Consider the following 17,704-nt stretch of genomic DNA (forward strand, 5'->3'; position numbering starts at 1 on the left):
TGGACTTCAACAGCAGACACCGTCAAGTGGTGCCCAAACAGGGACCTTAAGTACGGAGGAGAACGTGAGAGCCGCCGCCGGATAAGAGTGCGCGCACAAAACAGGTGAGGGGCGGTGAATCATTTAACCTCTGAGAGTATCATGGGGGCCGGAAATAGCCGAGTCCTATTTGCAAAGATACTTAAGCATATGCTGCAGACACGCAGTGCAAAGCCCCCTGGACTGAAGCCGTCTAAACCTGAACCCAGTTATGTAAACTGCTTGCCTTTAGAGTGTATTCTTGAAAACTGAAGTACTTTTAATCAAATAAACTAAGAAAGAAGGCAATTGAATATTAGAAACTCAAATCTTTATGTCAGTTTGTCTGTATATATGTTTTTATATGAAAAGTCTTGCTAACTGTAGTCATTATGTCTCAGTCTGTATGTTTGTCTAAGTGTGTAAATAAAAAATATTTTCTACCTCCGGAGGGTATTAATAAAAATTGATTTAAAAACAAGCGCTTGTGAAAATTGGGCATTCTAAAATTTCCAGAAAATCTAATAAAAAATATTAAGCATTAATGCTAACTTAAGCTTAACTGAAATGGACATGTCCTTATAGTTATTAGCTGCCAAAGTTTACTTTAAGTCATTTAAGTTGATGTTACCTGTTAAGTATCTCAAGAAAATGCTTAAAGAAAAGCTTGACTTTGTCTAATGTTTGATAAAAGTTTTATAAGTAATCTGGCATGGTTGCTAAAAATAAGTAAACAAGTATAGCAAATGAACATCTTAATAATAATAATGTATTAATGTATAACAATGTATATTTCTGCAAACAGCCTGAGAATTTTTGTGGTAACCAAAATTCTTAAAGTTTGCTAAGTTATATAGACATATTTTGTACTTAATGAGAAATTGTGCTATAACGCACATTTCCAAAAATGATAAAATATGTTCATAAGTGTATCAATCTGAAAAATACTGGTGTAACAGTTTACCATAGCCTATTTTTCAGTGTTCACTGAAGGTTAAAGTATCAAATGGTTTTAAGTTCTAATTAAAACTACTTAATATAATAAGGAAAACATCTCTGTATGCTAATGAATGTATGTTTTAATAAGAGAAGGTATAAGGAATAAAAATGCATTGTGTTGTAAGTAAAAGAAGATAACTATTCAAAAGTACAGCTGTCTGTTCAAAGAAAACACTGAATATAAGAGGAAAGTTGTAAAAGGTTTATAAAAGATTGATGTAATCATGCTATGTGAAATTAAAGCAAAGAAATCTTGATATCAAGAACATAGCAAGACTAGAATTTTTGTTAAAAGAACAAAAGTTTATTAGTCTACCTTTAATGATGAAAGATTGCAAAAAGATTTCTAATTGTTTATTAAAACAGTTTCTTATGCTTAGAGTCTCAATGAATTGCCTGAGTATTTAAGAAAATGAGATCTTGATATTAAAAGGACTGTAAGCTAAGTGTTGTTAACAACTGTGTAACCTTCTGTATTTGCTTTTATACTTTCTTATTATCATTCTGGTTAAATAATAAGTGTTATTTAATAACTATAATTCTATTTAGGCAAGTGCCTTAAAAACTTTTGACAACTTCCCAAGACCAAATTTAAAAAAGTATTTTTACCTCTAATTAATTCTGATATTTTCCAGAGGGCCCCTGGAACATATCAGTAGAATTTCTTCTTCTCATCAAGGAAAATATTTGACTAATTTGGCTTATTTACCTGATATATATTTACCTGGAAAGCACTGTCAAAAGGAATAATGCTAAACTTTATTACTGAATGTTTTATGTTACAGAAATGTCACTCTTCCCCCTAAGACGCTTACTCCTGATGCCCAATTAAATTTACCTGTTAGTACTACTATAATTACTGATTGTGTATGTATTAATTGTACTCATGTAGCCTCTTACTATAATTGTGCAATCAATGTAAAATGGTCTTCTGGATATAGACTTCCAAATAGTTGGGTATTTTTGTGTGATAATGAAACGTATTAAGCCCTTTCTCCACACTATCGAGGTGTTTGTGGTGTGGGACACATTCTTCCTGCTCTGGATATAAGCGCAAGAGGCTTCTCCGAGCTCTGCCATCTGATTGTCATGAAAACTTGAAACTTTGAGATCCTGCCACTGTCGCAGTTGCAGCTGCGTTCCTCCTGCCGGTTCCTGGACTTGTCATTGGAATGCTAAAGGAGATATGTAAGCTGGCCTGTGCATATAGCAAAACAACAAATTTGACTGCTTCTATATTATCTGAACTCAACCAAGAACTGGAAGAAGTGCGAGCTGCAGTGCTTCAGAATCGCTCTGCTATAATTATCTGCTGTTAAAAGAACATGTAGGATGTGAACAATTTCCAAGAATGTGCTGTTTCAATTTGTCTGATTTTTCTCAAACTACCCAAAATCAATTAGATGATATCCATCATATTGTCAATAAGTTTTTACAAATGCCTAAGCTATGTAACTAGTTTTCTTAATTTCATTAGATATAAATAGTAATTGTAAGTCTGCCTTTGTTATGTATCTGTACTCCTATTCTGTTAATGTGTGTACGCAATTTAACTATAAATTTGTTAAAACCTATATATATATTCAAGTTATGTCTGCCTTTCAACATGTTCGATCTCAGCCATGTAATGCATTTCACACAAAACTGGGATACATAAGGCCAAGGCACTGTGAAACGTGCCCATAGCACCTTAAAGCTCAATTAGAAAAAACAAAAAAGGGGGAGTTATATCCCAGTCACCCCAGAACCATTTAAATCATATCTTATTTGCAGTCAAAACTGCATCTGATATATTAAATCAGATAAAAGACATGTTCAAAGAACCCCTGAATAGCCTCTGGCACGCTGTCACACCTTTCTTACCCCTAAGCATTTTATGTCTTTTATTGCTGTTACTAGGGCCTTGTGTCCTTTGCAGCATGTGGAAACTCACCCAACAAGCTTTAAGAGACCTGCATTATTTGAAATTGCAGACGGCCCCCCCCACTAGTAAATCGTAAGATCTAAAGTCAGGTATGGTAGCCAATGACAGGTAAGATATGGTTGAATTGTAAATACCAACCTAAGACAGGGAGTGGTCAACAGAGGACTATAGCTCCATGACGGGTAAGGATTTACTGCAACCATACAACCTAAGACAGGCACATACCTTGACCCAGTCTGAGTTGGGCTGGGTGTTTTATTAAAGAAAAAAGGGGGAGATGTTGGGGACGGCCTTTGTCTTCTCACATGTTTGCAGGCAGAATGAGAAAGCACCTTTCCCCATGTCTGAATGCAGCATGGGAAAGCACAAGCTTGAGAACAACCGGTGCAGTCCTTGGAAGTTATCTGCCCACAAAAACATATCTTGTCCTCGAAGATGAGCTAAGACTCCTCACTCTGAAAATAGAGAGACCTTGAGGATGTGTGAAAACACCGCCCCTGCTTCTGGCCTGCCCCCCCGAGAAGGGAAAGATGAGTGTAGCACTTGGCTGAGGTCCGAGAAAGGCAGTATAAAAATAAAGGTGCTGCGCCACATCAGGGCTGCAGCCATTGTCTGTCTGTCTGTGTTGTCTGTGTTTTTGTTCTCTCATTTCGCCCAAAGAAGATGAGCGGCACACTACATCAGGTGCCCAAACATGGGGTGTCCTCTCAGAGTGAGTTGTACATATATTCAGCTCCACGCCTCCCCTTCAGACTGTTTGACTTCGACGGCAGGCACCATCACCTAATAGACATCTACAGAACACTCCATCCAAAAGCAACAAGATACACATTCTTCTCAAGTACACATGGAATATTTTCAAGAATAGATCATATACTAGGCCACAAAAAGAACCTCAGTAAATTCAAAAAGATTGAAATTGTACCAACCAGCTTCTCAGATCACAAAGGTATGAAACTAGAAACAAATTACACAAGAAAACAAAAAAGCCCACAAACACATAGAGGCTTAATAATATGCTCCTAAATAATCAATGGATCAATGACCAAATAAAAACACACATCAAGCAATATATGGAGACAAATGACAACAATAATTCAACACCGCAAAATCTGTGGGACACAGAGAAGGCCGTGCTAACAAGGAAGTATATTGCAATACAGGTATACCTCAGGAAAGAACAATACCAAATGAACAGTCTAACCTCACAATTAATGAAACTAGAAAAGGAAGAACAAATGAGGCCCAAAGTCAGAGGAGGAGGGACATAATAAAGATTAAAGCAGAAATAAATAAAATTGGGAAGAATACAACAATAGAAAGAATCAATGAAAGCAAGAGCTGGTTCTTCAAGAAAATAAACAAAATAGATAAACCCCTAACCAGACTTATCAAGAAAAAGAGAGTCTACACACATAAACAGAATCAGAAATGAGAAAGGAAAAATCACTACAGACACCATAGAAATACAAAGAATTATGAGAGAATACTATGAAAAATTACATGCTAACAAACTGGATAACTTAGAAGAAATGGACAACTTTCTAGAAAAATACAACCTTCCACGGCTGACTCAGGAAGAAACAGAAAATCGGAATAGACCAATTACCAAAGAAATTGAATTGGTAATTATAAAACTACCTAAGAACAAAACTCCTGGACCAGATGGTTTCACTGCTGAATTTTATCAAACATTTAGCTAAGACCTAATACCCATCCTCTTTAAAGTTTTCCAAGAATTAGAAGAGGAGGGAATACTCCCAAAGTCATTCTACGAGGCCAACATCACTCTAATACCAAAACCAGGCAAAGACACCACAAAAAAAGAAAATTACAGACAAATATCCCTCATGAGCATAGATACAAAAATACTCAACAAAATATTAGCAAACCGAATTAAAAAATACATCAAAAAGATCATCCATCATGATCAAGAGGGATTCATCACAGGTACGCAAGGATGGTACAATATTCGAAAATCCATCAACATCATCCACTACATCAACAAAAAGGACAAAAACCACACAATCATCTCCATAGATGTTGAAAAAGCACTTGACAAAATTCAACATCCATTCATGATAAAAACTCTCAACAAAATGGGTATAGAGGGCAAGTACCTCAACATAATAAAGGCCATATATGACAAACCCACAGGCAACATTATACTTAACAGCAAGAAGCTGAAAGCTTTTCCTTTAAGATTGGGAACAAGACAAGGATGCTTACTCTCCCACTTTTATTCAACATAGTTCTGGAGGTCCTAGCCATGGCAATCAGACAACACAAAGAAATAAAAGGCATCCAGAATGGCAAGGAAGAAGTCAAACTGTCACTATTTGCAGATGACATGACATTGTACATTAAAAAACCCTAAAAAATCCACTCCAAAACTACTAGATCTAATATCTGAACTCAGCAAAGTTGTGAGATACAAAATTAATACACAGAAATCTGTTGCATTTCTACACACTATGAACAAGCAGAAAGAGAAATCAGGAAAACAATTCCATTTACAATTGCATCAAAAAGAATAAAATACCTAGGAATAAACCTAACTAAGGAAGTGAAAGACTTATACTCTGAAAACTACAAGACACTCATAAGAGAAATTAAAGAAGATACCAATAAATGGAAACACATCCCATGCTCATGGATAGGAAGAATTAATATTGTCAAAATGGCCATCATGCCTAAAGCAATCTATAGATTCAATGCAATTCCTATCAAAATACCAACAGCATTCTCCAATGAACTAGAGAAAATTGTCCTAAAATTCATATGGAACCACCAAAGACCCCGAATAGCCAAAGCAATCCTGAGACGGAAGAATAAAGCAGGGGGAATTATGCTCCCTGACTTCAAGCTCTACTACAAAGGCACAGTAATTAAGACAATTTGGTGCTGGCACAAGAACAGACACATAGACCAATGGAACAGAATAGAGAGCCCAGATATAAACCCAAGCATATATGGTAAATTAATATATGATAAAGGAGCCATGGATATACAATGGGGAAATGACAGCCTCTTCAACAGATGGTGTTGGCAAAACTGGACAGTTACATGTAAGAGAATGAAACTGGATTATTGTCTAACCCTATACACAAAAATAAACTCAAAATGGATCAAAGACCTGAATGTAAGTCATGAAACCATAAAATTATTAGAAAAAAACAGTCAAAAAAATCTTGGACATAAATATGAGTAACTTCTTCATGAACATACCTCCCCAGGCAAGGGAAACAAAAGCAAAAATCTACAAGTGGGACTATGTCCAACTAAAAAGCTTCTGTACAGGAAAGGACACCATTAGCAGAACAAAAAGACATCCTACAGTATGGAGAATATATTCATAAATGATATATCCAATAAGGAGCTGACATCCAAATTATATAAAGAGCTCACACAACTCAAGAAACAAAAAGAAAATAATCCAATCAAAAAATGGGCAGAGGACCTGAACAGACACTTCTCCAAAGAAGAAATTCAGATGGCCAACAGACACATGAAAAGATGCTCCATATCCCTAATCATCAGAGAAATGCAAATTAAAACCACAATGAGCTATCACCTCACACCAGTTAGGATGGCCAACATCCAAAAGACAAACAACAACAAATGTTGGCAAGGATGTGGAGAAAGGGGAAACCTCTTACATTGCTGGTAGGAATGCAAATTAGTTCAACCATTGTGGAAAGCAGTATGGAGATTCCTCAAAAAACTCAGAATAGAAATACCATTTGACCCAAGAATTCCTCTCCTAGGAATTTACCCTAAGAATGCAGGAGCCTAGTTTGAAAAAGACATATGCACCCCTATGTTTATCACAGCACTATTTACAATAGCCAAGATACGGAAGCAACCTAAGTGTCCATCAGGAGATGAATGGACAAAGAAGATGTGGTACATATACACAATGGAATATTATTCAGCCATAAGAAGAAAACAAATCCTACCATTTGCAACAACATGGATGGAGCTAGAGGATATTATGCTCAGTGAAGTAAGCCAGGCGGAGAAAGACAAGTATCAAATGATTTCACTCATCTGTGGAATATAAGAACAAAGAAAAAACTGAAGGAGCAAAACAGCAGCAGACTCACAGAACCCAAGAATGGACTAACAGTTACCAAAGGGAAAGGGACTGGGGAGGACGGGTGGGAAGGGAGGGATAAGGGTGAAAAAGGGGCATTATGATTAGCACAGATAATGTAACGGGGGAAGGGGGTACACGGGAAAGGCAGTATAACACAGAGAAGACAAGTAATGATTCTATAGCATTTTACTATGCTGATGGACAGTGACTGTAATGGGGTATGTGGTGGAGACTTGATAATAGGGGAAGTCTAGTAACCATAATGTTGTTCAAGTAATTTTACATTAATGATACCAAAATTAAAAAAAACAAAAAAAGGCAAACCAAGAAAACCTTAGTGGACAGGGTACAAGATAATACTTAGAAACTTAATGCCAATTTTGTTAGTTGGAAAAATGTCATTGTGTATACAAAAATCAATTGTGTTTCTATATATATATATATATAAAATAAACACTGAAAATAAAATTAATAGAACAATTCCATATAAAATAACATTAAAAAATAAAATACTTACATATAAATTTAATAAAAGAAGTGCAAAGGCTTATGCACTAAAAACTACAAAACATTCTTGATAGAAATTAAAGAAGATCTAAAGAAATGGAAAGACATCCTATGCTCATGGGTCAGAACATTTAATAGTGTTAAGATGGCAATACTCTCCAAATTGATCTATAGATTCACCAGAGCCAGCTGCTTTTTTTGCAGAAATTGACAAGCTAACTAATTTTTAAATTTATATGAAAATGCGAGGCACCCTGAATAGCCTGAAACAACCTTGAAAAAGAACAACAAAGTTGGAGGACTCACAGTTCCTCATTTTAAAACTTAGTACAAAACTACAGTTATCAAGATGGTGTGGTTACGGTGCAAGGACAGACATGTAGATCAAAGGAACAGTACTGAGTTCAGAAATAAATTCTTTCATTCATAGTCAACTGATTTTCAAGAAGGGTGCAAAGACAATGAGAGAAGATCCTTTCAACAAAAGGTACAGCTGAATATCCACATGTAGAAGAACACATTTGCAATCCTACCTTAGACCATACACAAAAATTAACTCAAAATGGATCACAGATATAAATGTAAGACCTAAACCTGTAATACTCTTAGGTAAGATAACTGAAAACATAAGTCCACAATGAAAATTGTACACAAATGTTAATAGCAGCATTATTCATAATAGCTAAAAAGTAGAAACAACCCAAATGTCAGTCAACTAATGAATGGATAAATAAAATGTGGTCTATTTATATAATATTATTTAGCCATAAAAAAGAATGAAGTTCTTGATAATAAGGGTGAATGTAATAACCACACTGTTTTCCTTGTGAAACTTTCATAAGAGTGTATATCAATGATATCTTAATAAAAAAGAATAGAGTATTGATACATGCTACAACATGGACAACCCTCGAAAACATTTTTATCAAGTTAAAGAAGCCAGTCACAAAAGGCCACATTCTTCCATTTATAAATTTGTATACAATGTCCAAAATAGGCAAATTTAGATGCAACACCAAAAATCCATGCTATAAAAGAAATAGATAAATTGGGCTACATCAGAATTAAAATCTGTTGTGCTGAAAACAAAATACCATCAAAGTGACAAGACAACCCATTTTTCATCTTCTGGAATGGGGGAAAATATTTGCAAATCATATGCCTGATAAAGGACCTGTATCCAGAATATATAAAGAAATCTTAAACCTCAGTAATAAAAAGACCCAACTTAAATAACCTAATTTAAAAATGGGCAAAGGATTTGAACAGACATTTCTCTTAAGAAGATATACAAATGGCCAATAAGCACATGCAAAGGTGCTTCACATCTGTAGTCATTAGGGAAATGCAAATCAAAACCACAATAAGATACTATTTCATACGTATTAGGATGGCCATAATAAAAAAGACAGTAACAAGTGTCAACAAAGATGTAGAGAAATTGGTGGTGGAAATGTAAAATAACACAGCTATTCTGGAAAACAATCTGGCAATTCCTCAAAAAGTTAAATAGTTACCACAAAACCTAGCAATTCCATATGTAGGTATACATTCCAGGGAAATGAAAACATGTCCATATAACAACTTGTACATGAATGTTCAGAGCAGCAGTATTCATAATAACCAGACTGGAAACAACCCAAATGTCCATCAACTGATAAATGGATAAATGAAATGTGGTACATCCAAACAACACAGTATTACTCAGCCACAGAAATGAATGAATTACTGACATGCTACAATATGGATGATCCTTGTAAACATCATGTTAAGTGAAAGAAACCAGTCACAAAGACCATATATTGTATACCATTTATATGAAATGTATAGGCAGATTTATAGAGACAGAAAGCAGACTTAGTAGTTATTTAGGGCTGGGGGAGTATCAGTGAGTAGTAACTGCTAATTGGTATTGAGGTTTTGTCGGGGAGGGACAAAAATGTTCTAAAGTTAGAGTGTGATGATGGCTTTTTCTTTTTTTATTAAGGTATCACTGATATACAATCTTATGAAAGTTTCACATGGGCAACATTGTGGTTACTACATTCACCCACATTATTAAGTCCCCCCCAACACATACCCCATTGCAGTAACTGTCCATCAGCGTGTAAGATGCTATAGAGTCACTACTTGTCTTCTCTGTGCTATACTGCCTTCCCCACACCCCCCTCTACGTTATTTGTGCGGATCATAACACCCCTTATTACCCTTTTTTCTCCCTCTTCACCCCCTTCCCTTTGGTAACCGCTAGTCCCTTCTTGGAGTCTGTGAGTCTGGTGCTTTGTTCCTTCAGTTTTGCTTTATTGTTATACTCCACAAATGAGGGAAGTCATTTGGTACTTGTCTTTCTCTGCCTGGCTTATTTCACTGAGGATAATACCCTCTAGCTCTATCCATGTTGTTGCAAATGGTAGGATTTATTTTCTTCTTATGGCTGAGTAATATTCCATTGTGTATATGTGCCATATGTTCTTTATCCATTCACCTACTGATGGACACTTAGGTTGCTTCCACATCTTGGCTATTGTAAACAGTGCTGCGATAAATGTAAGGGAGCATATGTCTTTTTGAATCTGAGATCTTGTTTTCTTTGGGTAAATTCCTAGTAGTGGAATTCCTGGGTCAAATGGTGTTTCTATTTTGAGCATTTTGAAGAACCTCCACATTGCTTTCCACAATGGGTGAACTAATTTATATTCCCACCAGCAGTGTAGGAGAGTTCCCCTTTCTCCACATCCTCGCCAACATTTATTGTTCCTTGTCTTTTGGATGGTGGCTGTCCTAACTAGTGTGAGGTGTGATGATGGTTTTACAACCCTGTAAACATGTATTTTTTTTAAAACTGACTTGTATACTTTAAATAGGTGAATATATGGCATGTGAATTATATCTCAATAAAATATTCTTTTAACCCTCCTTTTATTTTTATTGCAATGAAGTTGATATACAACATTACGTCAGTTTCAGATGTACAACATAGTGACTGGATAATTGTATACATTATTAGATGCTCGCCATAATAGATGTAGTTACCCCATTATCATACCAAGATATTACAGTAGTAATTGGTTAAATTCTCTATGTTGTACTTTCATTCCTGTGTCTAAATTATTTGGTAATTTCTACTTTGTACCTCTTTATCCCCTTCACCTATTTACCCCCTTCCCTATGGTAATCAACAGTCTGTCATCTGTATTTGTGGGTCTATTTCTTTTTTGTCTGTTTTTAGGTTCCTCATATAAGTGAAATGAATGGTATTTGTATTTCCCTGTCTGGCTTATTTCACTTAGCATGATACTCTCTAGGTCCATCCTGATGCAAATGGCAACATTTCCTTCTTTTTTATGGCTGAGTAAAAACATACTTTTTTAAAAATAGTATTGTGGTCAGGTATGTATGTATGTAGGAGTGATACAGCATGAGGTAAGATTTGCTTTAAAATATTTTTATGAAAAGACAGATGACAAAAGAGTATCATTGAATCTGGGTGAGGAGTATTTGGGCGTCCATTATACAATTGAGAAAAATCTACTTAATAAAAGTTTTCCTTTTGTCAATAGATAGAGGTGAGGCAGAGCCTTTAACAGCTTCATTAAGGTAGGGTGGAAGGAAATTTGGAGACCATCTGGTGAAATCATCAGTCAACAGATGGGAACCAGAGACAGAAACTGACTTCCTTGGGAATAAATAGAAGACAGAAAAGGTGGCAGATGAGTGGGTGAGAAGTAGACAGCAGCCCTGTCCTCAGGGGCATATTTCTTACTTGACAAACAATAACTTGGCAAGTGGCTGGGGATACCACGAAAGGCCCAGAACTTACTTGAGTTTCAGGTCCCTGGTGAACTCATTCTGAGTCTGCTCCAGCTCCTGACGCTCCTTGATGTGCTCTTCCTGGAGGTCGTGGATCTCTGCCTTCACTGCCTGAAGCTTGGAAAAGAGCTGGAACCAAGGGGAGAGGCAGGTGAGGAGGGCGACCTCCAGACAAAAGTTTCCCCTTTCCCTCAAGTCTCAGGACACCTCTTCTTGGCCTCTTTTGTACCTTTTTGAGTTTTTTGGTCTTGATGTCCACCTCTTGCTGCAGTGAGCTGTAAGTCTCTTTAAGTTCCAAGGTCTCCTCATCTCGACTTTCCATCTGTTGCTGGATTTCTCTTTCTCGACGTTTCTGAGAAACATTACAAAGTTCATCAGCTTGCCTAGAAGAATGCCTAGACAAGCACACAGGGCTGGGTGCTCCTGGTGAGTCCCTTACCCCGTACCATTCTCCCCACAAAGGAATGAAAAGCTACCTGCTCTGCAATTTCCTGCCGTTTCTGCTCCAGGATTTTCTGCTGTTCATTTGTATGATCTACTATATTTTTTCCTCCAACAAGCAGTTTACTCTCCATGGCCTGCAAGAGAAAAAAGGAGAATCCATCTTGTGAACGGTCTCCCTTAGAAGATACCTCCTCACAGGGAAGCCTTTAAAGACAAGGGGCTCAAGACTGAGCCAAAGGCACTGAACTCTGGGCAAACAAACACTGTGCTCAGATGTGCCCTGCCCATCACTGGGGTGAGTGGGGCTGAGACGACTTCACTGGGGGCTTGAAATTAGAAACACTGAGGAGTCAGCTTCTGCAGACATACATGAATTGCAGCTTTTTTCAAAAAATAGTTTTTGGTTTGTTTGTACAAAGACTTGATCCCACCTATGACATAGTAAGCAACATCCTATGTGCTAGGTACTGGGGATGCAACTGTGAGTATAAATCACAAAGCTGAGAGTCTGCAGACAGCCACAGACAAGTAAGCAGGCTCTTACCCTACATATTCAGATATCATCATTAGGAAAAGACAGGGCTGAATGGGAGAGCCACACTGAAGGGAGAGAATTTTGACTTTTGGAGGGAGTCAGGGAAAGCTTTCTGTCTCAGGGGACATGTGCACAGTGTTGAAGTAAAACTAGGAATTAACTAAGAAAATTTTGTGTGTGAGAGAGAGAATAGGGTAGGGAACGGTGATACATGAAGTTGGAAAAGCAATCAGGGGTCAGTTCAAAAACCTCAAAGGTGGATAAAAGGTATACATCAGAAAGATGGCGGCGTGAGAGGAAAGACAGAGGCTTCCTCGTAAAACTGGATACAATTAGAGAATTTAATTGGTGCAACTAATATTGAGAGAGCAACAGGAAAGAGGATGGTGCCAGACTGCACACACCTAGAGAAAAGAGCAGACCTCACCAAACGGGGTAATGTACCAGAGCTGTGGCTCCGCGGGACCCGAGCCCCTCCACCACCCCAGCTCACTGGCGGGAGGAAGAGAAATGGAGCAGTGAGGGAGTGGAAGGCTTAGGATTGCTGAATACCTAGCTCCGCAGATCTGCTCTGGGAGCACAAACCTACATTTCATGGTGCTTCCACGAGACTCGCATGACTACCGGGTAGGAAAGTTAATACAGGCAGAGTTCCTGGGGAGACTGGGATTCTGGCTGCTTGTGGAAAGCAAGGATCCATATCCGGCTGCTCTGGGACAAAAACATACCTGTGTGAACAGCCCACTGGCTCAGGCAGTGGAGACAGGCACAGCAGCCGGGAGACAGGGAACAGCTCTTTCCTCCCGGCAGGTACCAGTAGCGCTCCCCTGCGACCCGCAACATTGCTTCAGGGACTGAGCAGCTCCAGAATAGAGCTTTTGGACACTAGAGGGCGCCATATACAAACATGAACCGCCAAAGGAACCTTGTCCAGAGTAAAATCAATACAACTCCCGAGAAAGATTTAAATGATATGGACCTCGTGACTCTTCCTGAAAGGGAGTTAAAATAAAAATGATCAACATTCTAATGGAGGTACGGAAAGACATCCAAGAACTCAGGAATGAATTCAGGTCGGAGATCCAATCGTTGAAGAGCACGATGGAGGGTATTAAAAGCAGGTTGGATACGGTGGAGGAGACAAAAAATGAAATAGAAACTAGAGAAGAGGAATACAAAGAAGCTGAGGCACAGAGTGAAAAAAGGATCTCTAAAAATGAAAGAATATTGAGAGAACTGTGTGACCAATCCAAGGGGAACAATATTCGCATGATATGGATACCAGAAGAAGAAGAAGAGAGAGAAAGGGATAGAAAGTGTCTTTGAGGAGGTAATTGCTGAAGACTTCCCCAATCTGGGGAAGGAGATAGTCTCTCAGGCCATGGAGATCCACAGATCTCCCAATACAAGGGACCCAAGGAAGATAACACAAAGACACACAGTAATTAAAATGGGAAAGATAAAGGATAAGAACAGACTGTTAAAACCAGCCAGAGGCAGAAATAAGATCACATACAAAGGAAAGCCCATCAGGCTAACATAAGACTTCTCAGCAGAAACCTTACAGGCCAGAAGGGAGTGGCATGCTGTATTTAATGCCATGAAGCAGAAGGGACAGAAGGGACTGGAACCAAGATTACTTTATCCAGCAAGATTATCATTTAAATTTCAAGGAGGGATTAAACAATTTCCAGATAAGCAAAAGCTGAGAGAGTTTACCTCACACAAACCATCTCTGCAGTCTATTTTGGAGGGACTGCTATAGATGCAAGTGTTCCTAGGGTTGAATAGCTGTCACCAGAGGTAGTAAAACCACAGTAGGGAGGGTGGAGCAGCTGATTGCGAGACAAATGCAAAATTACATTGACTATCCCCAAAGTCAATCAAGGGATAAACAAAAAGTACAGAATTTGATACCCAATATATAAAGAATGAAGGAGGAAGAGAAAGGAGAAATAGAAAAGAACCTTTAGATTTTGTTTGTAACAGCATACTAAGTGAGTTAAGTTAGACTCTTAGATAGTAAGGAAAGTAACCTGGAACGTTCGGTAATCACGAATCTAAAGACTGAAATGGCAATAAGCACGTACCTATCGATAATCACCCTAAATGTAAATGGACTGAATGCACCAATCAAAAGACATAAAGTCACTGAATGGATAAAAAACCAAGACCCAACTATATGCTGCTTACAAGAGACTCACCTCAAACCTAAAGACATGCACAGACTAAAAGTCAAGGGATGGAAAAATATATTTCTTGCAAACAATAGGGAGAAAAAATCAGCTGTTGCAGTACTAGTATCAGACAAAATAGACTTGAAAACAAAGAAAGTCACAAGAGATAAAGAAGGACATTACATAATGATAAAGGGCTCAGTCCAACAAGAGGATATAACCATTATAAATATATATGCACCCAACACAGGAGCAGCAGCATATGTGAAACAAATACTAACAGAATTAAAGGAGGAAATAGAATACAATGCATTCATTTTAGGAGACTTCAACACACCATTCACTCCAAAGGACAGATCCACCAGACAGAAAATAAGTAAGGACACAGAGGCACTGAACAACACACTACAACAGATGGACCTAATAGATATCTACAGAACTCTACACCCAAAAGCAACAGGATACATATTCTTCTCAACACTCTAGAATACTACTCAGCCACTGACACACAGGAGCTGCAGGTTAGGGGAGGGGTTAGGAAGCATTTGGGGTATGATGGAATTGTTCTGTATCTTGTGTAATCAGGATGCTAAATATTAAAACTATGATGAGATATCCACCAGATATACAAAAGTTAAAGTCTGATAATCACAAATGTTGGTAAGAATGAGGAGTAACCAGAACTCATACTCTGCTAGTAGAAGCTTCAATTTATATAGCCATTCAGAAAATGACTTATCATTACCTAGTAAAATTGAGGCTGCACATAACTTGAGACCTAACAGTGCCAGAGAAATTCTTGCACATACATGTTCTCCTGGAGCCAAGAACAAGAATGCTCACAGCAAAACATGAAACCCACACTCTCAGAGGAATGGAATACCATGGAATTCTCAGAACAGTAATAATGAATGAATCATAGCTACAGGCACTAAGATGGATAAACCTCATTAACATAATGCTGAACAAATAATGGCAAATTGCAGCAATGGGATCCATTTAAATAAAAGTAAAAAATCATGTGAAACTAAAACTGTCTTTCATTTAGAGATACATACACATATGGAAAACTATAAAGAAAAGTATGGAAACAAACACCAAATCCAGATTAATGGTTCCCCCTGGGGGAAGGGAACACAAAGAGCTTTGAAAGATACAGATGCTCCTCTATTTCTTACACTGGGTGGGGAGTTCATGGGTGTTAGTTCATCGCTGTTTTTTATATACCTTGCACATATGTATGCAATAATTATTCTTACCATGAATTCAATATTTTTTTAATTTGAAGAAATTGTTTTTCTTTATTTCAGTTCAACTCAAGAGACGTTCATTGGACACTGGATACTATGGAGCTGCTGGGAATGCAAAACCAAGAGAGACATGATCCCTCCTATAATTTTTTTGATAAAACAAAAAGCACTGACAGAAGGGGTGGAAGGAAGGTACAGTACCTTGATTTTGGCGCCCAGCATCTCAGCAGCGTCCTTCTCCCGCCGCAGGTCCTCCATTTTTTTCTCTTTCTCCTTCAGCAGCCTCATCTTTTCCTCTGCAACCAAGCTGTGGTCCTCTACAATGGCCCGCTTTTCAATCTCCAGTTTTTCTTGCTGTTCCCGCCAGTAATCATCTTTATCATCCCCTTCCTCCTCACCCTCCTCTCCCTCCTCCTCCTCCTCCTCCCCACCCCCACCGCTGCCACCACCTTCCCTCCGCTTCTCTCGCCTCTTCCTCCTGCCAACGGACCGTTTTTCCAGCTGGGCTTTGAGCCGGGCTATCTCTTCCTGGAATTCTCGAAGGAGGGCATCCTTAGGGTCCTCATTGACCCTTGGCTTGTTCTTAATGTTTTTGGCACGGTTGGCATATCTCAGAGTGGTCAGAGTCTCTTCTACATTGTAAGAGGCAGGCCCCACATTGGCCACCATCACAGTTTTAGCATTGCCACCGAGAGAATCTTGGAGGAGCCTGGTGAGCTTGGAGTCCCGATATGGAATGTGAGTGCTTTTGCCATCCACGAGGGCAGAGATGACATTACCCAAGGCCGAAAGGGACAGGTTGATCTTGGTTGCTTCTTTTAATCTTTCCCCTTGTGCACCAGTCTTGGCTTGCCGTTCACTACCAGCAAGATCTACAAGGTTCAATTTCCCTACACGGATGTGGTTTTCTCCATCAAGACCCACCTCACTGCACTCAATAGTGATAACAAAAATTGCATGAGAACGCGAACTGTGCTCGTTCATGTTGGTAGCACCGACAGAGCGGTTCTGGTTCCCCACATTCATCACATGCTCTATTTCCTTCACGCTCTTGGTGACAAAGGAAGACAGGTCTTTCACATACACTCCAGTGTCAGGCCTCTCTTTGAGCTCAAGCCTTTTGGTCTGATCCTTTGAGAGCAGATCTCGAATCTCCTCCTGGTAAATCTCTAAGTAAGAAGCCCTGACCAGGTACTGCTGATTCTGGGATCGAGAAATATGGGTAAAGATGTGATCAAACGAGTTAGGGATGACCCCTCTTTTTTCAGGGTCACCACGGACACCTTCCATTGTATAGGTTTTCCCAGTCCCAGTTTGTCCATAGGCAAAAATGGTACCATTGAAACCCTGGAGGACGGAGTCCACAAGTGGCCGAAATGTCTCATCATACAGTTCAAACTGCTTGGCATTCCAGTCATAGACTGCATCAAAAGTGAAGGTCTTGGGCATTTCATGGGCCACTCCTTTGGGGTTCTTCACAGACACCTGCCCCAGCTTCACGTCCACATCCACAACCTTGTCATACGAAGCGGCCTTTTCCTTGCCATTCATGGGCCTACATCGGACCACCACCCTGACTGACTCTGAGCTTTTTAATTTTGACATGATGAATCGGACCGTGTCAATCTTGAGGGCTATGAATCCAAAGTGTTTTAAGATGCTAAGGTCCTATAAAAAAAAAAAGTAAAAGTAAGGACAACACAGTTGTCATAGGGGCTGTTCAACAGCAGCTGACACACCCAAGTCACCTTCATGTTAATGTAGCCTTCTGATGGTGACATTTAATAACTTTACTACATGCTGTATTTCCCCATCAGATCTTAACCAGCTTCAGTGGGACAAATAAAAACTCTAGTCTACCAACACTGTTGACTAGCTTATCCTCAATATTCAACCAATATTGTATCTTATACAACAGTCTGGGCAGCTGGAAACCTTTTA

At 38.7% G+C, this 17,704-nt stretch overlaps 1 protein-coding gene across 2 annotated transcripts in view; it reads right to left on the reverse strand.

Moving 5' to 3' along the window:
- Positions 1 to 17,704, reverse strand: part of KIF3B (kinesin family member 3B) — a 45,069-nt gene that overhangs the window by 9,954 nt on the left and 17,411 nt on the right. For both annotated transcript variants that reach the window (XM_037004627.2, XM_017660646.3), the window contains exons 2-5: positions 15,965 to 17,431; positions 11,834 to 11,935; positions 11,587 to 11,709; positions 11,368 to 11,486 (exon numbers count right to left, since the gene is read on the reverse strand). In XM_037004627.2, coding sequence (XP_036860522.1) covers positions 11,368 to 11,486; positions 11,587 to 11,709; positions 11,834 to 11,935; positions 15,965 to 17,368 — 1,748 coding nt within the window. In that variant the 5' untranslated portion in view covers positions 17,369 to 17,431. The remainder of the gene's footprint in view (positions 1 to 11,367; positions 11,487 to 11,586; positions 11,710 to 11,833; positions 11,936 to 15,964; positions 17,432 to 17,704) is intronic.

This window comes from Manis javanica, chromosome 5, assembly GCF_040802235.1.
Source record: "Manis javanica isolate MJ-LG chromosome 5, MJ_LKY, whole genome shotgun sequence".
In the NCBI taxonomy this organism is placed as follows: domain Eukaryota; kingdom Metazoa; phylum Chordata; class Mammalia; order Pholidota; family Manidae; genus Manis; species Manis javanica.